The sequence below is a fragment of the Simochromis diagramma genome, unplaced genomic scaffold, assembly GCF_900408965.1.
Source record: "Simochromis diagramma unplaced genomic scaffold, fSimDia1.1 OVJJ01000293.1, whole genome shotgun sequence".
In the NCBI taxonomy this organism is placed as follows: Eukaryota; Metazoa; Chordata; class Actinopteri; order Cichliformes; family Cichlidae; genus Simochromis; species Simochromis diagramma.
The window spans coordinates 15718864-15742636 of NW_024386801.1; the positions used below are offsets into that span (position 1 = coordinate 15718864).

General features: G+C 40.5%; 1 protein-coding gene across 1 annotated transcript in view; it reads right to left on the reverse strand.

Moving 5' to 3' along the window:
- nell2a (neural EGFL like 2a) overlaps nucleotides 1-23773 on the reverse strand; it is an 85346-nt gene that overhangs the window by 26719 nt on the left and 34854 nt on the right. The window contains exons 13-14 of the mRNA XM_040026150.1: nucleotides 12008-12133; nucleotides 2640-2762 (exon numbers count right to left, since the gene is read on the reverse strand). Of these exons, the coding sequence (XP_039882084.1) occupies nucleotides 2640-2762; nucleotides 12008-12133 (249 nt within the window). The remainder of the gene's footprint in view (nucleotides 1-2639; nucleotides 2763-12007; nucleotides 12134-23773) is intronic.

Genomic DNA, 23773 nt, shown 5'->3' on the forward strand with positions numbered 1-23773 from the left:
GCCAAATAAATCTTAATTGTAGAAAAGGGAAGACTCTCTAGTGATTCCAGCCCTTTGGATCGTCGACGCTTGGGGGCAGACCTTTAGCTATCAAATCTGACCTCTCAACAGGTAAGCATGCATATGTCACAGTTCTGGGTGTGAGTGAATCACCAGGGGGTATATGTTTGCAGGTGGGGCTCTGCATATGTCATCACAGGTCATCTGCCTTAAAGGCATGAATAGAGGTGACCTCAGCGAGGACTAAAAGGGAATAATTTTCTGTCTTTCCACAGTCAATTTCAACCTCCGAGGACCTGGCGTCCACATATGTGGACATCACATTTTGGGTTATTTAAACCAAAATACTCAATTTTGCTCTACAAGGGCCTGATATACACCTACGAGGACATTATACTGCTACTGTTCTATCAAAATTTTAAACGAATATCCTCATTTGTGGCTCTCATTTTTCTTAGAAACAAAAATCAGATAAAAAAAAAAAAATCTGGTAATTCTGGTAATTCTGATTTTACATGCATCGGGCCCCAATCAGCCCAAATATCAAAGAGTAATTAAAAATGCATGCTGTGGAAGAGTTCGGGTCTTAGGAGGTTAAATTAAATTTGGCCCAGAGAAAAAGGATGGAACGTTTAGTATTTTTTTCCAGGGTGTCATTAAAACCAGCATAAAAAATAAAATAAATTAATAAAACTAGAAATTATTCTGTTTTGTTTACATTTCTTGGCTGTGCATTGTGTGACACAATACACTGACATTCTTGAAGACTTCATTACACTCCGACTTATTTTTTCATATTACACGGTCACTGGAAACAATGCTGTTTCCCCTGAAAGTGAAGACTATTTAAATGTTTTATCATACACATATATATATATATATATATATATATATATATATATACACACACAGTGGGGCAAAAAAGTATTTAGTCAGCCACCGATTGTGCAAGTTCCCCCACTTAAAATGATGACAGAGGTCAGTAATTTGCACCAGAGGTACACTTCAACTGTGAGAGACAGAATGTGAAAAAAAAATCCATGAATTCACATGGTAGGATTTGTAAAGAATTTATACGTAAATTAGGGTGGAAAATAAGTATTTGGTCACCTCAAACAAGGAAAATCTCTGGCTCTCACAGACCTGTAATGTCTTCTGTAAGAAGCTTTTCTGTCCCTCCACTCGTTACCTGTATGAATGGCACCTGTTTGAACTCATCATCTGTATAAAAGACACCTGTCCACAGCCTCAAACAGTCAGACTCCAAACTCCGCCATGGCCAAGACCAAAGAGCTTTCGAAGGACACCAGGAAAAGTATTGTAGACCTGCACCAGACTGGGAAGAGTGAATCTACAATAGGCAAGCAGCTTGGTGTGAAAAAATCAACTGTGGGAGCAATCATCAGAAAATGGAAGACATACAAGACCACTGATAATCTCCCTCGATCTGGGGCTCCACGCAAGATCTCATCCCGTGGGGTCACAATGATCATGAGAACGGTGAGCAAAGATCCCAGAACCACACGGGGGGACCTGGTGAATGACCTGCAGAGAGCTGGGACCAAAGTAACAAAGGTCACCATCAGTAACACACTACAACGGCAGGGAATCAAATCCCGCAGTGCCAGACGTGTACCGCTGCTGAAGCCAGTGCATGTCCAGGCCCGTCTGAAGTTTGCCAGAGAGCACATGGATGATACAGCAGAGGATTGGGAGAATGTCATGTGGTCAGATGAAACCAAAGTAGAACTTTTTGGTATAAACTCAACTCGTCGTGTTTGGAGGAAGAAGAATACTGAGTTGCATCCCAAGAACACCATACCTACTGTGAAGCATGGGGGTGGAAACATCATGCTATGGGGCTGTTTTTCTGCCAAGGGGACAGGACGACTGATCCGTGTTAAGGACAGAATGAATGGGGCCATGTATCGTGAGATTTTGAGCCAAAACCTCCTTCCATCAGTGAGAACTTTGAAGATGAAACGAGGCTGGGTCTTCCAACATGACAATGATCCAAAACACACCGCCCGGGCAACAAAGGAGTGGCTCCGTAAGAAGCATTTGAAAGTCCTGGAGTGGCCTAGCCAGTCTCCAGACCTCAACCCCATAGAAAATCTGTGGCGGGAGTTGAAAGTCCGTGTTGCTCGGCGACAGCCCCAAAACATCACTGCTCTCGAGAAGATCTGCATGGAGGAATGGGCCAAAATACCAGCTACTGTGTGTGCAAACCTGGTAAAGACCTATAGTAAACGTTTGACCTCTGTTATTGCCAACAAAGTTTATGTTACAAAGTATTGAGTTGTATTTTTGTTATTGACCAAATACTTATTTTCCACCCTGATTTACGAATAAATTCTTTACAAATCCTACCATGTGGATTCATGGATTTTTTTTTCACATTCTGTCTCTCACAGTTGAAGTGTACCTCTGGTGCAAATTACTGACCTCTGTCATCATTTTAAGTGGGGGAACTTGCACAATCGGTGGCTGACTAAATACTTTTTTGCCCCACTGTATATATATAGTATGTGATACAACATCTAAATTAGATAAACACTGTTTGTTAAAACAAGGGGAAAAAACAACAGTGGTCAAGTGAAGCAGAACTTAACAAAACAAAATGAACCTGGTGAGATTACCTTTGCAGACTGTCCCATTGCCCGTGTAGCCTGGCTTACAGGAGCAGCTGTGGCCTCCGACCATGTTGAAGCACAAGGCATTCTCATCGCAGTTGTGGAGTCCGCTGAGGCACTCGTCATGTTCTGCAAACAACACAATAATAAAACGTGCATCAATCCGAGCAGGTTTCTCACTAGTACAAAGTATACTTTTCGTATTATGCAGCATCTTCCCAAACAAGCAGAGGAAAACACTCTAGCAACAGTTCAGAAATCGTCTTCACATCTGCAAAGACCTACAGGCATCAAGAAAATAACACTTGATTAAAGAAAAGTGAGCGTTTATCCTCCTTGTAAATATCAGAAATGATGGCAGCCAGCTGGTAATTTGTTTTACTAACCATTAACAAAAAAAAACAAGGACAAGATTTCAAACTGTGCCTTGTTTTAAACGACTTGATAGTTAGACAGCTGTGAGTCTAGTAATAAGACATCAGTGACAAACAGCCAACTGGAGGATGAGTCACTTTTCTCTCTTCCATCAAGATTTGTCGTGAAAAAAATTGTCTCAGATGTTTTGCTGCAATTTGCCGTTTTTGTTTTTGCACATCATGAGGGACGGAGACGTCTCAGTGTCTGCTTCGTAATAGCAGAAAATAAACACTTTAATTTCCGCGCACACACCAATACAGTTCATCCTTGTGTAGCAGTTTACATACAGTACATAAGCCATTAGCCTTTAGTTTGAGCGTTGCAATTGGCACAATTGGCGTGTTAAGTACCCACAGGAAATGTTTTATACAAGCATTAACAAAATGTCCCCGTAGAACTGGAACTCCCAGACTCCCATCACTGTGGAGTTAGTGATATGCTGTGTTATGAATCACTGACAAGCTTGACTAATGGCTACAGCCCGTGACAACATACTGTATCCAACTGGCAAACAAATCTCTTTCCCTCTGTGAGGAGAACTTCGGGAAGACTGAAGTGGCAAAACAGAATCAAATGAAAACCTGGAGTGAAGGCTAATAAAACAAACAGTCCAGTTGCAACTATGTAATGATGCCACATAAAGAAGAAAACAATTAAGCCATTAGGGCTAGTAGTTACAAATTTAAAATAAAAAACATTTAATTTGAAAGTAGCTGTTTACGGAAGACAATGTCTTGTGACAGCTGACAAGAAATCTCAATTAATTGTCATATTTTTACTTGAGGGATCCGAACTTATAAATAGGCCTCTTTAAAAAAAAGGAGTGCTGTGAATGAAACCATTTGAAGCAGCAGGGGAGACGTTATCCTGATGATATCACTCTCTGTGTGTCTGCTTTTTCGTTTGTCACAAGAAGATGTGTTCTGAAACAAATGTGATTTCATTTGCTTGTGGCTGGTGGATCTTAACACTTCCCTGAAACAAAATCATGCTCAAGTCTCACAAAAGTACTGAGTTTTACACCAAACACCACTTCGATCTCTTCCTCACAAGCACTTCATTCTATCGATTCCTCGTATTAATAAAGTGAGAAACTACCATTGCTGAGTTATCGGTATTTTAAATTTGTTTACACCGGTAGAATTGCGAAGCTTTGTTATACTATTTGATTCAAACGGGTCATTAAAAATACAGTGGCAGAAGTTTTTAGCCTGTGCTCACTTATTGACTTCTTTTGTTTTATCCTCCGAGGCCTCTGTGTTTGTTTACACAGTAAATAAACATAGAAGCAATAATGCAATGACGAGTTATTGGAAAAAATCTTATTTGAAGCTGACCTACACTAAACAGTTAAAGAACTCTAAAGCATTTAAGTCCGTTCCCTTGCTACGGGAAGATGGATCTTGATGCAAGTCCTTCATCTGCCCCTGAACATAAAAGCAGATCTTTGTCCCTCTGAGAATCACACAAAAGAAGAATACTCATCCATAGTATTTGGGAGATTCACATAAATATTGCATTCTGATATGTACTTGCTTACCAAGCACAGAATAAGTCTCAAAAACCTTCTAGACTTTATCCTTTTGAAATCTTCTTTTCCATATTTAACATCTCTGTATCCCATCGTAGCCCGAGAGGCTGCAGAGCACAAGCCGTTCATTAAAGGTCCATACAGTACAGTATTCACTCTCTCAGCTGGAGAATCTTGTTTTTCAATTCATATCATCATGTTGTTTGTGGTGAAAACTTTTAATGGTTGCTAAACGGATAAGCAGTCAACTAAATCTCTCCAAAAGGGTTAAGACTCTTGAAAAACACAAATACAAAGCTTTTAGTGCTAATCTGGAGTAAACCGTTTGGACCGTTTCTTGTTATTTTAAGGATTTGGGGGTAGCTTCAAGCTTGCCAGGGGACAGAAATAAACAAACTTCTCTGAGCTGGTTTCTCAAATATATTTTCTTCAGACATGAAGTAAACTTTTGGAGCGTTCTTTTTTATTTATTTATTTTGCTCAACTTTTGTGCTTTTTTTATGTTTGCACTTCGTAAAGACAGTCAAGACTTAAAGACGGCACCTGAAAGGTGAAAGGATCAGAAACCCGAATGCTTGTTGCGGTAGACCTGAGCCGCATCATCCATTTCCCTGCCATCACCCAATCCATTATATCTCCTGAGCAGACCGTGGGCTCTTCCAAATTGAAAGTGACATTGTGATGAGCTCCTCCATCGAGAGTATGATGTATGCGTGCAAGTGTGTGTGAGATGGATTGAAGGGCACTTAGTAGGCCCCACTGCACTGCTCCTGTAACACACACACACAACTTTCCTGCTGTTGGGCAGAATTAAAGTCTGCTCATGGGCATATAAAAACAGTAATAGGAGCACAGGAGAGAGGAAAGAGAATTAGGTGCTTTTCTTTTTCTTTTTTTCTTGCCAAGGTCACATCTGCCAGAGCAGCAAACACCAAGCTGTCTCTTTGAACACACACACAGGCAGCAGAGCCACCGGGTGTTTGAGGGAATCCAGAGTGTGCATCATCACTATGACCCTTGAGTTTTAGTATTGGTTCCTGGTAATTTGGGTTATTTAGGAATTTAGGCTTATTACACTCCTGCACTCAGTGTAAGCGACTCCTAATTTAATCACCAACTAAATCCCTAAAATGCGTACGTGTGTGGTGGCGTGAGAGAAGCATTTCCTCGCTGGCTGCTGCTGCTCAGGCTGTAGACAGATAAACAATCAATTATGTACAGCCTGTCACCAGGGATCTCTCTCTAGCTGTCTGTTTCTCCTCCCGCTTGACTCCATCCACCTTCTGCCAAAACAACACCAGTTTCATTGATGTCTGACCTTCCAGCTGCTTTCCCCAAAACAATGTAACCTCCAATTTAATTTTACAATCCCAAGCTTGAAAAGACTACGATCTTATAATGTTTTACAACAAGAAAAACTGTTCCTTTCTCAGTTTTCCTATTTTGGTGACCAAGACGATAAAAAAAAAGAAAGAAAACTAAATGATGAAGAGCCAATATTTATTTGTTCCTCTAATAACTTAAAGCCAGGACTGGAGCACAGTTTTGGGGATTTTTGTACAATATGTTTCCCATTTTGTTTTAACATCTGCACCTGGATGATGTGATGCACAGTCCAGTCAATGATTTTGTACTATTTCTTTACCAGGAAATTTAACAAGATGCAAAAAGAAAAAGAAAAAAAAAGACCGCAAGCAAAAACAAAATTAAATTGTAATGTAAATCCTTTACTGTGTTTTGAAACTGATTAGGAGAATATTTAAAGGAGAGAGGAATTTAACTAGAAGTGTTTTTATGGTTTTTGTACTTCTTAGCAACTTCTGCAACAAAAACTCTCTAGGGCACCTTTAAAATGCCAAAGACATAACACTGTTCAGACCAGCAGAAATTGAAAACTTTTAAGTCTAAGTGCCCATGGGATCCTGTTGTTCAACCAGAATACAGATGTCCTTTAAAAAGAGGGGGGAAAAACCCTCCATGTCAGCTGCAAGACCTTTTGAGTCATCAGATTAAAAGTCATCTTTTCTGATCTCTGCTGTTGACAAACCTCCTGCTCCACCTGTGGCCTTCGTCCATGCCTTACTCCTCGTCTCCCGCCATCCCAGCCCTCAGCCGGTTCCTCAGCCTCAGGGGCCCAGGTCTGGTTATCAGGGGATTAGAACCGGGACACACACTAACTACATAGGCACCTTAGGAACAAGGGGAGGCGTCCACATATACACCTAGCAAAAACACACAACTCAGGACAGCCTTCTTTAATAACGTTTAAACGGAGAGCACAAGCACAACCAATCCCCTACCTTTCATGGATTAGCTGCTAATCTCACAGAGCCGGGAGCACCTCGGGCACTTTGGGGAAAAGATGAAGAATGGGTGGAGGGGGAGAAAGGAAGCGGAATCTTGACCTTCAAGATGAAGGATACAGTAGCAAAAGAAAGTTGCACATGCTTCTCTCACTGTACCCTCAAACATATAGAGCCTCAGCTTTTGGCTGGACATATTTCATTTAAACAAGTACACGAAGTCCACATGTTCCAGTCTACCCCCAGCTGGGGTCTGAGCCCATCCACCTCCCTCACCGCAGGTGGTTTTCATGTAAAATATGGTCTTCTGTCTGAGCTCGCTGACCCCCTGATAAGCTGAGGATAAATAAAACCACAGTTCCATGCTGGTTCTCTCAGGCCTAAATCTGCAGATCAGCCCTTTAATACACTATCGCGCATATAGACACTGAGCCATGAAATGAGCTAGGGTCAATTTAATCCTCTTTACTAAGGCAGACTGGTTAACATGCAACACTGTAATGCGTGCAGAAATTCGTCCATCAATGCTGGAACCATTGTTTCTGCTGAGATTGCAATTTGTTAATTGGTGAAAGGCGCCATAAATGATGTAGTCACACATACATCATGCGACAGCTAGTGCGGCGGGCGGGGGGGGGGGGGCTTTAATCTTTTCTTCCGCAGCTATAATATTTTATGTGTGAGCAACTTAGAGGAATCAGCATTCCCTTAGGACTATTTTCAAACACAAGCAGATGTTCAATTACTACGAAGCGGTAGATTCCTGCAGCTAGTAACTTAGCATCTTCCTGTTGTTACTGTCAGTTACTGCCACTGCGACTACCAAGGTGGTACTGATCTCAGCACACAGGTATACATTAGGAGAAGTGTGTTTTCTGGCACATATATACTTTCCATTAAGGAATAAAGGCACCTAATTTGACTATAATTTGGCTTACTAATTAGTCTAAGAGGTAAGGTGATACCATACCACTGACTGCACACTGTATCAGACAGTGATAGTAGCTGTAGTAGCTGTGTGGAAGAACACAGTCCAATAAAACTGCAGGGAGATCATGACGGTAATTTGACTGAAGCAAGGGGGAAAAGTCATTACATCAAGCCTTTGCATAAGCCTAGGTTTAATCACACAAATTGACTTTTATAAGGAGGCGCATAGCTGTGTGTTCCACTACAGTGGCTTGAAGGCATTTTAATAGGAGACTACATAAAATATAGTGACACAATTTAATCCATTGGGTTTGTGGAATTAATCTTCATTGTGAATCTGGGGCCTGAGCACACAGTGGAAGAAAGACAAATGGGTAAAACAATATAACTTGCCCACAGCTCAGAAGACTAGAGAAAACACAGTGATTGAAATCACACGAGGTACAGTGGCTGTCTAAAGGTAATGTGGAAAAACGACTGAGTAAGCGAGGATGTTTCTTTCTCTAAATAAATCACAAGTGCACAAGACAAAAAAGATGAATGTGCTTTTGTTGCGGCCGCACAAATGCTATTCCTCATTCTCAACTTTAACTTGTTTATGCCTGTTTTTAAAAACACTTGGGGAAAAAAAAATGTAACTTTGCTCTGTCATTCCCTGATTTCCATTAATAAAGTAACAGAGAAACTACAGCTAGGAATGGAACAGGAAATGGGAGGTTTCAAAGTCATCATGTTGCTGAGTCTCACAGCTTTAATTCAAACTCCAATGGCACAGCAGGAAGTCGGCGAGCCTAAATCTGCCAGCTCCTTCGCTGTGCTGCCACTGAGTTCGTTTGCATTGGTGCAAATTGCGTTTTTAATTACAGGCACAGAGGAAATGCAGCATGTTGCCTCCTCTTCGGAAATGATGCGCAGAGGGAGCTACTTAGCATCGTGTATCACAAGCTGCAAACAACTGCTGAGGAATGAGGCAGATCTGCTGCTCATCCCTGATGAATGACATTGTGTCAGTCGCGTAGAAGGACAGGGACATTACATCATAAAAGGATTACTGATTTTTTCCCCCTTTATATTCTATTCTTAAGTGTGGATGTGCACATGGTATTTTAAAAGTGACACATAGAGGTGAGCTTTTACATAATCCATTTAAAATATGACTTCCCATATTCCTGCAGCATTCTTCACATTTGAGTAAATCTCTGACACTGCAGAATCGTTTCACCTCTTTGTCCACTGATTTGTTTAATTTTCTTTCAAAGGCTACTGGATACTACATAATATTAATAATAATATATCAGTTGTGCCAAGTGAAATTCATATATATAAATATTTCAGTTGGCTTTCATTATTATGTTATTTTTTGACTGAGTGCAAAAAAACATATTGTACAAATTTGCAAATCTTGATCACATTTGGGAAATTTGCCCCCCTCAGGGTTAAAATACAGAACATTCATTAGATTTAGAAACTGAAAAATTGCCAATAATTTCATGATCTTCAACTGAGTGTACACAGTGCATATCTAGGGAACATCCATGGCTTCGGGGCTAAGAAAGTGAGAGCATAAATATCAATAATAATAATATTGCAAACACTACAAGGCAAGTGGCGGGTTAGCAAACCGAACGGTCTCCTGGTAGGAGCTCCTTCTCTAAAGCACTGCCTTAAGCTTCCATTGTCTGGACCTTGAATCCATAAATGTTGTGTTTTCTCTTGGCTAAGTACATGTGCAAATGTGGCTTTTTTAAAAAATATATATAAATTACTCCTTTGTTGTGCTTTTGCACGATGGAATATCAAAATAAAATGATGTGACGTGGCTCTATTTCTCTTACATACAACAGTGCATCCATCTAGTAGAAAATGACCAGCTGGTATGACCAGCAGTGCTACACAAAGACATTCTTTCTACATATAATACGGACATAAAAGAAAGAATGCAAATCATCCACGCAATCTTTTGAAAATGACTTTGGTTCCAACTTTGATCACGAACAAACGGATCTGCCGCCTCCACGTACAGGTTTGCTGTTTCTCAGGTTCTCTTTGGCGTTTTCCTCCTCACACATATACACATACACAGAGTACATTCACACACCATATGAAGACTGCACACACACATACACACAAAGAAGACAGCCTTCTTCTTTTTTTTGCTTAGTGTGTGGATAAAGTCTGAGCCAACTATTGGAATCCTTTAGAAAAAGTTTGGAGTTGTAAATATGTTATATAACAAACAACTGACAGTATAATAGGGTTGAAAGATGGAAAGTTTTTCTATATAATAAATATATGTAATTACTTTTGCAGTTTGACAAAGCTGAAGTTTTAACAAAGACAGAATTTGTAATCTCTATTAATTCAAGGCAACTGAAAATTGATTTAACACTTCGTCTCAGCTGTCAGTGTTTTCTTTGCTATCAGCTTGTGCTGACTTATAGTATCAAGCAGTCAGGCAAATACTAAGTGGTCCATGGTTGTGTTCTCTATCACTGTGGGATACAGCTCAGCTAAACTAAAGCAATAATAGGATGCTAACCTCCTTGCGACTAAGTTGGAATTTTATTCACATCTAGTGATTGACTGCAAGTAATAATAATAATAATGGATTGCATTTCTATAGCGCTTTTCAAGGCACCCAAAGCGCTTTACAACTGCCACTATTCATTCACTCTCGCATTCACACACTGGTGGAGGCAAGCTACGGTTGTAGCCACAGGTGCCCTGGGGCAGACTGACAGAAGCGAGGCTGCCATACCGCATCGGCCCCTCTGGCCAACACCAGTAGGTGGTAGGGAAAAGTGTCTTGCCCAAGGACACAACGACCAGGACAGAGAGCCCGGGGATCGAACCAGCGACCTTCCGGTTACAGATATGCTTCCCAACCCCCTGAGCCACGGTCACTCAGGGGGTTGGTAGTTGTGGCAGTAGTTGTGGCAACCAGCTGGTCTCCCAGGGGATGAGGGTGTTGCATGCCCGACCTCTGAGGGACTACTCTCAATTACAAGGCAATTGCTCAGGTTGCTTTGTGGGAGCCAACTGGTCTCCAAACCAGTTTGACTTGGATTGACTCAGTCATTCTCAGACAGATTAGCCAGCGTTTGGTAATTGCAAATAATTTCTACTTCATTTGTAAATCTAGACAGATTGCCAACATGTTGCAATCAATCAAAGTCAGTCTGCACTGATAAGCGCAAGTCATCTACAATGCATCTGTGGTTGCATGTGGTTGTGGTTGCAACTGGTTGCCAGCTGGTTAAATTCTTATACAGTGCATAGGTCATTTTGCTGCAACTATGTCACTGGGGGCGACCGTGGCTCAGGAATTTCAGAATTTTTCAGAACTGACTCTGAATGCAAGTAATCTAAATTTCTGTATATTTAGATGGACACAACATGTCTGTGATTTTTGTTGATTTATCACAGTAAAATGCTTCATCATCACAAACACATTGCATGTAATAGGTAATAGTTCACTCATAGCAAACTCGTAGCACCAAACTTGATTCAAAGATGGCAGTTGACTGCATGCTGTCTCAACCCTGGTCATGCCGCGGTCTCCAGCCACTGTTTACCATAGTGTGACTGTAGGTGTTAAGTGATCAAGGGGTACAAATGAAATTCTGACATTTATCCTTCCACATGCACATCAAGTGGCAGATTTGCAGACACGTGTCTAACCAGCCATCGTCTGGGATGTGACAGAAAAAGTTAGAGGAGGCGTAGCGCATGGCAAAGCTTTACAACATGTTTTGCAGGTATTGCTTGATACCTATGTCTTCCTGTCATCACATGATTTTTTTATATTACACAGCTTCCTCATTCTGTCAAACATTGCTGATAACTCACAATGTTTATGTCTGAACTGACTTTTGCTGACACTGGCTGACTCTTGCTCTTCTATATCTCCAGACTTCTGTGCAGCTTTTGGCTGAAGTACTTGTTACGACATAAAATACCATAATACCATCCTCCAGTGCATGACTAAAGATGTTAATGAAATCATTTCTAGCTGGCAGTAACTTGCTGTAAGTATGCAGACAGATTGTTCATGCCCATGCAAAGGCATTATCCTTGTGCATATGATTTGAAGGTCTCATAAATGTCTTCACAAAATAGCTGAAACAGAGAAGTAGAATAAAACCAGAACTTTGTGTACTTTTGACTGTCAAAAGGCTAGCATACGAACTCACCTGTGCAGGAATAGTCATCGATCCTGATGTAGCCCGTATGGCAGATACACATAAAGGAACCGGGGGTGTTAACGCACATGGTGTTCTCCCTGCAGTAGTGCTTTCCTTCAGCACACTCATCAATATCTGAAGAGAGGGGGAGAGAGAAAAGCAGAGAAGGGGTGAGAACAAAGCTAAATGAGATGTGGGTTGCTCACTGAGAATTCTTTCAATTGAAAACACAACTAATGAAATTACTGGCCAGATAAAAAACAAGCAGTTATGTCCCATGCTGAAGGCTGATGGTCTATTGATTACTATTATCTGGGGTGTTGTATATTACTATTACTTGTCACTTGAACATAATCATATATTTTTTCTGGACACTTGCTGAAAGAAATCATTTGTTTTTTTTCTTAGGTTTTTCTTAGGTTTGATTTTCAGCATAAAAGAAGCTCATGTACATCACTGTTAAACTTAGCCTCCTTGCTGTATTTAGGCCTTAAGATTGCAATGCTTGATTTTCAATCATCCATCCATCCATCCATCCATTCGCTTCCGCTTCTCCTTTTCAGGGTCGCGGGGGGCACTGGAGCCTATTCCAGCTGTCATAGGGCGAGAGGCGAGGTACATCCTGGACAGGTCGCCAGTCTGTCGCAGGTCCCGATTTTCAATCAGTCAAAATGAATCATTGCACATAGCGGCTTGTCTGCATTTTTCCCACTCACTCAGATGATCTCAGTGCTTTGACCACTTTTTATACAGAACCACTCCACTGGAGAAGTTCATTTAAAAGGTGGGCACACAAACAAATACATTTTTACTCATCCTGCGTGATTAAGCCTCTGCCAAGCTGAGCAGAGATAGTCAAATAACACTGTGTACAAAAAACAATGATAATAACAGTGGGATAACAGCTGCAACGGGAGTGATGTCAATAAAGGACTGTGTATGCAGAGGCTCCACAGAGGTCTAATTGAGCAAAATGAGCAGCACCTGTTAGGGCACAACTTGGCTGTCTAAGCGTTTTAGTTATTTTCTTACAATGCGACCGTATTGCACTGGATTTACATTTCTTATTTGCAATATCGAACCTCTTCACACCAACGGTGAATAAGAATTGTTCTCGTAAATTTGAATGAAACATGTTTCCGTGCTTTGAGGACAGGGACATGATCGCACAGACGAGCATCGTGTCCGTGCTTGACTCATTCTCATGCTACTCACTCTACCTCGAACACCTTGATACAGTTTATCATTGTGCTGTGCATTTCATTACAGGGGATAAATTTCACACTCATCACTGTGCAGCCTATGAAAAAAGCAGGCTGGCAACAAGAACAGAACCCACACTCTGTCATTTTTATTTATAAAGATCTCCTCCAAAAGCTACCTCGGTATATCAGCACTCCTCAAATTTTAAAGCAACTGCCATCTAGAAAATAATTTAAGACTGTTTAAAAATATATTACAGAGAATTGTACAACTTGAATGATCCATCTCAATGGCTGACATTTAACTTCAAATATCTGCTCTGCCATCAACTCTTGGGCTCTGTGTGGCTTTGTTATGTCTGGCTATACATATTATTTGCATTTATCTTTGTTTATTCTTGTTTATTTATTGAATATATATTTGCCATTTTGCTATGTCTCTCTATTTTCTAGTCTCAAATAAAGGTTAGTTACACTTTTTCACTGCAACTCAAGATTGCATGATTTTTATTACCTATGCAATTACAAAATTAAATTAAATCTTTAAAACACAGCATGTCTCAATGGCGGGTGGATCATGCTGGATATGTACTGATCCACTGATATGGAGGGGTAATGTGTTAGTGTTAAATATCAACTTTGTACTTGTATGAAATGCTCCTAATGAGACAGCGGATTGTGTTCTGGGGGATCTCCTCCAAAATGTAGACCAGGGCATCACTGAGCTCCTGGACAGCCTGAGGTGCAACTTCACAATGTCCCAGATGTGAACAATTGGATTTAGGTCAGGCAAGCATGGGAACCAGTAATGCAGGGGTGGGGAACTCCAGGCCTCGAGTGCCGGTGTCCTGCAGGTTTTAGATGTGTCCTTGATCCAACACAGCTGATTCAAATGGCTAAATGACCTCCTTAATATGTCTTGAAGTTCTCCAGAGGCCTGGTAAACAACTAATCATTTGATTCAGGTGTGTTGTACCAGGGTGAGATCTAAAATCTGCAGGACACCTGCCCTCAAGGCCTGGAGTTGCCCACTGCTGCAGTAATGGGTATCAGTTCCTGCCTTCTGTATATACTCTCGTGAGCAGCGTTGGGTCAAAGGATTATATCACAATATCTAATGGCAGTCAGGTGCTTTTGCCTAGACTGTTAAGGTCTTGGCTATGCCTCCCCAGATCATCTTAGACCCACAACCCAACTGGTCATGCTAAATGATGTTACAGGCAGCATAACAGGGCACCAGTGGTGGACCTGCCAATTGTGGTATTCTATGGACCCTCTACAGCCCTGTCCAGCTCTCCTAGAGTAATAGCTTGTCTCCTGAAATCTCCTGTATCCTCCTGAGACTGTGCTGGATGACACAGCAAACCTTCTGACAATGGCACGTACTGATATGCCACCCTGGAGGATACTCTGGACTACCTGTGCAAATCTGTAGGCTCCAGGCATCACTTCATGCAGCCAGTAGTGACACTGACCCTAGCCAACTCCAAAAACAGTTTTAAAAAAAACAGTCAGAAAAGATGAGGAGGGGAAAAATGTCAGTGGCCTCCACCTGTAAACCATTCCCGTTTTGGGGGGTATCTCATTATTGCGCCTCTAGTGCACCTTTTGTTCATCTCATTATTACAAAAGCAGCTGAAACTGATTAACACCCCCTGGCCAGATCGGTATTATATAATTCATCATAACCAGTGCAACAGGATTATTAGGTGGTTTTTTTTTTTTTTTTTCAAAACTGAAATGCAACAGTAGACGTGGACGTTTAATAGCGCATATCTCTAAGACTACCCCTGGGTGGAGGAGATTCCTTTAAAAAGCTGCTCAGAAGTATCACTGTGGGATTAGGACATCCAAGTCTTACTCTGTCATATGATCAGTAATACAAAGACCACTTTAGCCTTGGGCATCTGTTATTCCAAGCAGGAAAGGCTTCTTAGCGTTTGGAAGACATTTTCTCATGAGAGTAATAGCATATACTGACATAATTTAAGAAGATAAATTTTTCCACAAGGAATGAAAAACAATCATCCCACTGATCATCATTTACACACAAATGTTTGTGCGTATGGGGTAGAGTATGACAACTTGAGAGCTATTTTTGAGTTAGGTTGACTTAAAGCTGTTGTTATTTTTTATGACCGCAGTCAGCTGGCTATCTTGGAAGATGACGTCCAAGCTTTTATTTGTCAGCCATTTATCTAAATAGAAAGCACTGATTCATCCATTCAGCTCTCTGGAACTCTAGCTGTCTTAGTTGGATGTGTAAACAATTATTCCCTAACATGTTACCATGACAACTTCATTAACCAATGCTGTGGCTTTGTTTTTGGCGGCTTTATGCTTCATGATAATTAATAGAAGAAACTTTGCTAGTGCAGCTTCAAGATCATAATTTATTAGATTGTCCTTTGTTTTTCCTTCTCACTCTCATGATTCCAATTTTGGATCCATATTAGCTGTTGCTAAGGCAACAGCTATTCCTGGGTTCTAAACTGCATGCCAAACCTTCAGACAGAAGATGCAAAATACTGCCAGGGTAAACAAAATAATCTAGATAATGTGATGCAATCAAATGCAATTCAGTCAAACTGAACAAACTCAGCCATGTTACATCCATCAGGGCTTTATTTCTACTGACAATACAGGTCAATTGAAAACAATTTATGAGAGACAAGTTCTATAGTTCTTGACATTACCAATTTATTATTAATTCTGTGTATTCAGTGTCTATAAGTGAGCAAAAGGATACAAAACCGCTGAATATGTTCTGTGCCAGATGCTGTAGCGAAGAGCACTTCAAATTGAATTTCAATAGATTTGCATTGGCATTCACTCAGCTTGCGTGTCCTTGGGTAGCGCACCGCCCACACCCCGCAAAATAAGAGCTCAACACCTGCCTACAACTGTCGCATTCACATTTACTTGGTGTTCTTCCTTTCACAGGTTCATCAATACTTGTTGCCTTAAGCTATTCAGAGGCTTCCCAGATAAATAAAGCAAGAAGACAATCACAAACCACCTATGAAGGTGCATGCGTCCTTCACTATATGGATGGAGGCCAAACCTTTACTAGCTCTGAAAGAAAAAGGAAAACAAAGGGAGGTGATGAAGGCAGGAAGAAAATGGAAAGCAAAAGAGAAGGTGCAGATAAAAGGGCAGGTTAGTAGAAGAACTGGATTAGAAACAAAGGTACAAGAAGCTATAATGCAGAGCCGGTGAGATGAGACAGATAGGGACAAAGAGCGAACGACTGAGATTGAGAAGTGAGAGAGATAAAGAAGATGGTTGGAAGAAAAGAGCAGGTAAACCTGTAGAATAAACATACAGAGTGAGAAAGTTTTAAAAAAAGTTGTGAAATGGTGTAGTGTGTCTTAGAGAGAGAACAATTGAGACTTTAGATGGCAGAGAAACAGAACTGGAGAGAAGGCACCAAAAGGTATTAACTGAAGAGGCAGTGGAAGAAAAAGTCAGTGTGTTCACTATTGCAGCAGTAACCTTGAGCACGGATCTGGTGACAGCTTCCCACTTTCTGATTGGCCGTCCATAGTGCAGCTTTGATTTAGAGCCTATTAAGTATAACCATCCATCCTGCCCCTGGTGACAGCAGTTACGTATGTTAAAACAATATGTTAGGGGGTGAGATGATGAGGGGCATAGTGTGACTGCGTGGGGGAGAGAAACCATCTCCATCTCCATTAATGCACTCCATTTTCTTGATTGGCTTGTCACATGGACATACGTGATGCACTAGGCAAAGAAGGTTGGCCAGGAGTCAGCTGCAGCCTTTATCACTGAACGGAGTGCTCGGGGTCAATCTGTTGCCACACAGCGACTGATGGCTCGAAAGTGGCTGTGCTTTTTTTTTTTTTTCCATCTTTGTATATTCATGCATAACTACTGAATCAATCATAGTCATATCTGAGGAGAAGGAATAGCTTTGCATTATCTAGACAACAAACATATCTCCCATGCTTAGAGAAGGATGTGTCTTTTACTTCCTGCTGCCACACAATGAGATGATGTGCAAGTCACTTCATTTATTTAGGAAAATATGAACAATAAAAAGATACAAAATGTTTTTTGAGTAATATTTGTGCCAGCAAAAAGCAGCAAAATCACCCTGATTGAAGGGTATGTATATATACTGTTACAATATTTATTATGTATATTATGCATCACCAAAATTCAAAATAATGACTTAAGGATGTAAGTAATGGCTGTAAGCTGAAGCTGCAGACATGTGTAAGCATTTGGTTTCAGAGAGCTTCTTCTTTACTGTTTGATCGACAATATATGATGGCTTAAAGAGAAGATGTGTTTTATACTGTCACCACAGACACAGCACTCTGGGTCTGATGCTCAAACCTTTTGTTTGTGAGAGGCAGCCAATCAGGAAAAAAAGATGGCTTAAAAGGAGCTAAAAAAAAAAAAAAAAAAATAACCTTGTTTCAGACGATTAATAAACTAAGGGGCTGCACCAAAGCTCACTATAAGGTAAATGTGGATTATTTTGAACTGTGAATCATGCAAAGCTACTCTAGTAGAGTCTAATGTCATGATGTGAAGGTGTGTGTGAAGGGGGTGTGACTAAAGTGCACGTGGTTGATGAGAAATGCTGGGATGAGTGATTGACTTTTCAAAATGCAACTACTAGCTCAGTAAAAGATGATGCCTGTGTACCCAAACTTTATATATGTTTATATAAATATAAATGCATTCCAATGCAACTTTCATTTGCATAATGATACCACAAACCTGCTTACTAAGTGCTGTTGTGTTGACATTTAAATAATCCCTCTACTGCTAAGTGATAGCACACAAACAGTTTGTAAATAGGAAATAGCAACTTATCCCTGCTCGCTTGCATAGCATGTAGTTTTTAATAGGGACTACCGTCACTATCTTTGCTTCAAACTGCAGTATAATCAAGATGTAGGAATAGGGAGATAACAATGCTATTTCCTTTGGACATCCAACAAAGGAACCCCATTTCTGTCCCACTCCACTAGGAACTCTTTTCCTCTCCCACTCTTTCTCTTTCTTTTTTGTGTTTTTCATCTGTTCATTCCTTCCTCTAACCAGCTCACTTACTCACGCAGATGGTTTCCAATAAACAGCAGAGGAGCCAGGCTTGCCAAAATGTTGTCTGATATTTCTCAGTAGCCAGTTCCTTTCAAATGTACTACAGTGAAAAGAAAAACCGCTATAGACAACAAGCTGTCCCTGCTGGCCAATCTGTGTTCCACTCAGCAGATTACCTCCACTGTTGGCCTCGGTTCCTCGTGGACGGATGAATGCGTTGGAGAATGTTATAAAAGGCCCGTTTTAGTGTGGGGGGAGTCTCTGTGCATTGTGATGCTGCAAGTTGTATTGGAAGGTGAGCCTGGGAAAAACTACTCAAGAAACTAATTTACTCGAAATAAAGTACTTTTTTGAAACACAAAAGTGAGGTGCTTATAAATCTGTCTGGTTTTTAACTTTTCCAATCTTTAGGGACAATTACTTGCTTTCATTTACACCCGTAGGGAAATCAGAATGAGAAAGAACAACAGTCAAATGCGTTTCTTGGAAATGGAACAAAGATGATTCGTTTCTGAGCCGGTACCTAAAGATGAACTACAGATCAGCAGAAAACAGTTTTCATCACATTTTCAACTTGCCAATTTGGACAATCACTCCTAAACAAGCAGGCCTGAAAACACCCAAAACAAATATGCAAAACGTCACTGTCAATTTGGGTAGGAGCGGGAGCCAATTAAGAAGACTGAGTGGAGAGAATACCATTAGGAGGCAACAAGAGTATAAATCACTCTGAGAGTGCAGTCGTCTAAATATCAGACACACTGTAATCAATCACTGTAAACACTTAGAAGCCTACCTGTTTGGGAAGAGCCTCGCTGCAAGTAGAGTTGCCAGAAGGTGTGTGTGTTAGACCATGTGTTTTTGTTCTCCTGTCAGTTTATGCACACAATCTACATCATTCAACAGCAACTTAGAATTTCCACCTGGGAATAAAGATTCATCCAATTTTGCAACAATCCTCGAACCTGCAAACATCTAACAGGCTTGAAGTGCACGTAGGTGTGTGTCTATAAAGTTATTTTAAACATGCACGTTACTCACTTCGATTTGGAATGACTCAAGTGAATGTCATGGACAAAACTGCCTTGTTTATGTGCGGCAAGCCTGAATGGGGCTTTGGTCTCCATCAGGGCTGTCATTAATCTGGGAAGTGTTTTCAACCATGCGTAAATCGATCGAGCATCATCATCATCCATCACACGTCACTCTGTGACTATTTGTAGCCTGTAGGCCAGAGGTCTAAACAATCACTAACAAAGGAGCATTAACAGCTATCAGAGCTCTCTGGAAGGCTGATTGGAAGATCATGCTTAGTCTTGAAACATGTGTTGCTGCGTACTGAGTTTTGCTTTTTTCCTGGGTTTTGCATTTCAATGCAGAGCTTTGGTTGTATCGAGAGCTACATGAGGATCTTTGTAGAATAGTTTTGATTTTATCTGGAATAGGGAACTCTAAAGTTATTCTAAGATGTGGCAGTTTATTGACTTGCTTTTAAAATATGCATACAGTACCTAGTAATTACTTAGTGGGATGCATGAAAATAGCTTGGGGTGGTTACTCAGCTTTAAAAGAGTTCCCTCTACTCTAACAGCCCCCATTTTAAATATTTTGACTCTTCACTGAAATCAAAGTAACCGTAACGCACTGATAAAAAGTAGAGCTGAGTGTGATCCCATCTGGAAAAGAACCACAGAGAAGTGATCTCCCATGTGACATTTAAAGGGTAGTGGGTGAGTTTGTTGAGATACTGTTATTTACACAGGAGGGAACTATCTCAGTGATGGTGGTACCGTCTGTTGTGGGTGACATTTCGGCAGGGTCACAGAGGTAAACACACATGACCAGTCAGGGTGTGTATATGTTTCCCTGAGTGTGCATGTGTGCCATTCATCAAAGTGCGTGGGGGTCAGGGCCCTAGCAGGTGGGGAGCCCAAAGGCTCAGGGCTCATCCCAGCAGTGATTGGGTTTTGGAGCGGGCTGTGCTCTTCAGTCAGTGCCAATTAGCCTGCTGCCACCTTGTGACATTTAAAAGACAGCTGCAGCAATGGGATTGGTCTGCGCACAAACACAAGGTGTACTTCGACTATGCGCACACATACACACACATTCATGGCTTATGGGTGATAACACATTCTGCGTGCAAGTGGTCCAGTCCTTTTTAATCAATTATTAAAATTCTTTTGTTCTCTGCCCAACAGTCTCATTATCCTGTGGTTGCTTTATCATTTTTAAAAAATATGCATTAGGACATGTTATGTGCAATTTTGTTTTCCTTGCTGATTTTAATATTCTTAACAAAAAAGTATCAAATTAGCACAAGCTAACTGGTAACATCAACGCTTTGCTTGTCGACAGCAAACTGACTGCTACCATCTTCGAAAGGGTGAATCTGACTGAGAAACGGAGGACAATCAATCACAGGCTAGCCATGCACTAAATCATACCCTGCTTTATCATCTTTACTGTTTTGAAACAATGGAGAGCATCATCTATAAAACAAACATCATATTGTACTACATCAGATTTCAAATTATCGATGGAGACCATAAACTCATCGGGGAAATGTTTACTGCGCTCATAAATCAGTTTTGAAGTAGGTTCCTTCTCTCATAGACTTCTTTTTGCAACCATTGTTGTGGGGTGGCAATTAGAGAGAGTGCGTGATTAAGGTGCTTCCACAGTGACTTCACTTTGTCATTTACAGTGGGGGGAAATACTTATTCGATTCTCAGCTGAATTTGTAAGACTGCTCACTCGCAAATAAACGAGGTGTGTTGAATTTTCATTTGTGGTTTCATTTTAATGGAGAGAGACAGAATATCAACCAGAAATCCAGAAAAAAAGTGCATCACGTCAAAGTTAGCAATTGATTTGCATGTCATTGAGTGGAATAATTAGGTGATTAATAAACAAAACGTGACATAGTAATTAAACCTTTGTTGTCAAGTACAGCGGTTTCCTGTAGTTGATCACCAGGTTTGTACACAGTGGTTCTCGTCTAAAATTTTATGATACGTGGCCCAAACCGTTATCACCTCAATGTGGTGAAGTCATCCTGTACCATTAGCAGAAAAACAGCCCGAAAAGCATAATGTTTCCACCTCCGTGCTTGACTGTGGGGATGATGTTTCTTGGCTCCAAATGAGCATTTCTCTTCCTCCAAACACGGCGGGTCGAGTTGACGCCAAAGGGCTTGACTGTGGTCTCAGCTGCCCACAGGACTTTCTCCAAAGTCTTCTCTGTACTTGTGGAGTATAAGGAGTATGAGGACCATGTGGTTGCTGAAAGATTTCATTCCATTACAATATAGTGTTGTTATTAACGGTGCTCTTGGTGACTGATGTCTCAACTGGCTTCAGATCATTACCCAGCTCCTCCCGAGTAGTTTTGGGCACATCCACCACCTTTCTCGTGATCATCCTCACTCCATGAGGCAAGTTCTTACACTCCAGACTGAGTGCGATTGTTGTTGACTTTAGATTTCTTTAATTTCCAAGTAATTGCAAATGAATGGGAGAAATTGGTTCTGTGGATGGGTGTTCTCTATACGTATAATGAGTTGAGATCCGGATTATCTGTAACTGATTGATTACTTGTAGACAATCTGTGGGAGTCCGAATTCTGTGGTTGTTGGGGATAAAATACTTTTTGACAGTCAATGAAATTTATAACCTTTATGTAATGTGTTTTTTCTGGATTTTTGTTTGTCTCTTTGCATTAAAATTAAATTACCATGAAATTTAGAAACTGTTAATTTTCCTCTCGGTATGTCCATCTTTTATATACAGTTGTTATATTTCCCCGTTTACAATTGTAATTTGTTCAAGTACGTAATTGATGTTTATGTGTTGATATTTTCATATATGCTGTATCCTGTGTGCATTTAAGGACCAATTCACCCAAATATCACATATAATGTATTCAAATGTTATCTTCCAGACTATTGTTTCTCTTGATTTTTTTCTCTAGCTGTAAAGTTGTACTTAGTGTCCAAAATATCACAAGAACAAACAAACAGATAGCTAGGGGAACAACTCCACACCTATTGCCTGTGAACCTAAATCCTGGCTTATATATCTATATTATTACTATTATTACTGCTCTAATTCCATATCAGTAGTCAACATGTCCCATTCTTACAATGCATCATCCTTTTGCTCTACATCATCCTTCTAAGATAAACAATCATTATCACAGCAAATATGTAATAATGCACAGATTATAGGAGTCCCGAGCACTCCAGATTAAGTTTACTTCAATGCACAGCTGTTTTAGGAATTTGCCTATATTTTAAATATCCGTTACATTTGATCTAAATAACAAATTCAGGCTCAAAAAACAGACAAGCCGGACACTCAGAAGCATTGAGGCAAACACGTCACTAGTTTTGTTGATTTGTTTATAATGAAACACAGACTACTGCTATTCCGATACTTCTGTAGGTTTTCCGTGTCGTAAGCATTCCCAGTTAAATTCCATTCTCCAGCACCGTGCTGCAGTAGAGACGGAAATCTTAGAGGCTGATATCTTCATGGTTAGATACCTTTCATGTAGGGTGTTTTACTTTTAATTTGGATCAAATGACCCCATAACGCTTATATAGTTACCTCACTTCTTGTTGTACTATTTAACACTGGAAGTGCTTTTGTCTAAATGCGGTTCATTAAATCATGATTAATTCAATAATGAGGATGTGCCTGCACGTAAAGCGAGTAAAGTGAGTTAATAAAACGCCACAATCTGCGATATTGTATGCACACAAAGCCCCGTTGCATACTCCACTTCTTCATTTAACACAATATCGTTCCGTTTTTCACATTTCCCATATGATTGCAACCAAAAAAATCAAACAGCTCTTATTTTTGCACAATTCTGACAGTGAATTTCTAAAGTAGGGCATTTCAAAAAGCAGACAACAATGGGAGATGTCTCTCTGCCTGCAGTCCTCTACAATGCTGAGGTGAATAATGGCATTATCTCAACACGTTGAACTATACTGATTGTTCAATTTAGAGACAATCACACAGTCTGTCACTTCTCCACTGCTCGCCCCTCTGTCTAATTCTGTCCTAAACACATGCACGCATGTAGCAAAATAGGCCTTCAGCCTGACTGCTCTGTGAGAATAGGATGGAGAGAAAACTGGGCTCTTTTTCTGTTGGGGAACTCAGCGCTCAAACACACAGACAAACACACACACATACATGGAACTTCACACACACCCACACAGACTTACACAAAGGCAGGGCTAGTATCCCCCTGAGTTTTCCCTACTGCTGTTTCTATGAAAAATTTACACAGAAGTGATCTCATCGGCTATTTTGAGCGCATCTCTGACCTAGGAATGTTTTAAAGAGCTAGTATCTGCCTCTGCTTTTAGTGATCTTTGGCGTTATGTTTGACATAACCCAAAAATATGCGTGTGTGTACATATACATAAAGTCTTGTATGCTGTGTACCCATGCTTTTCTTTCTTTTATGTTTTTTTAAT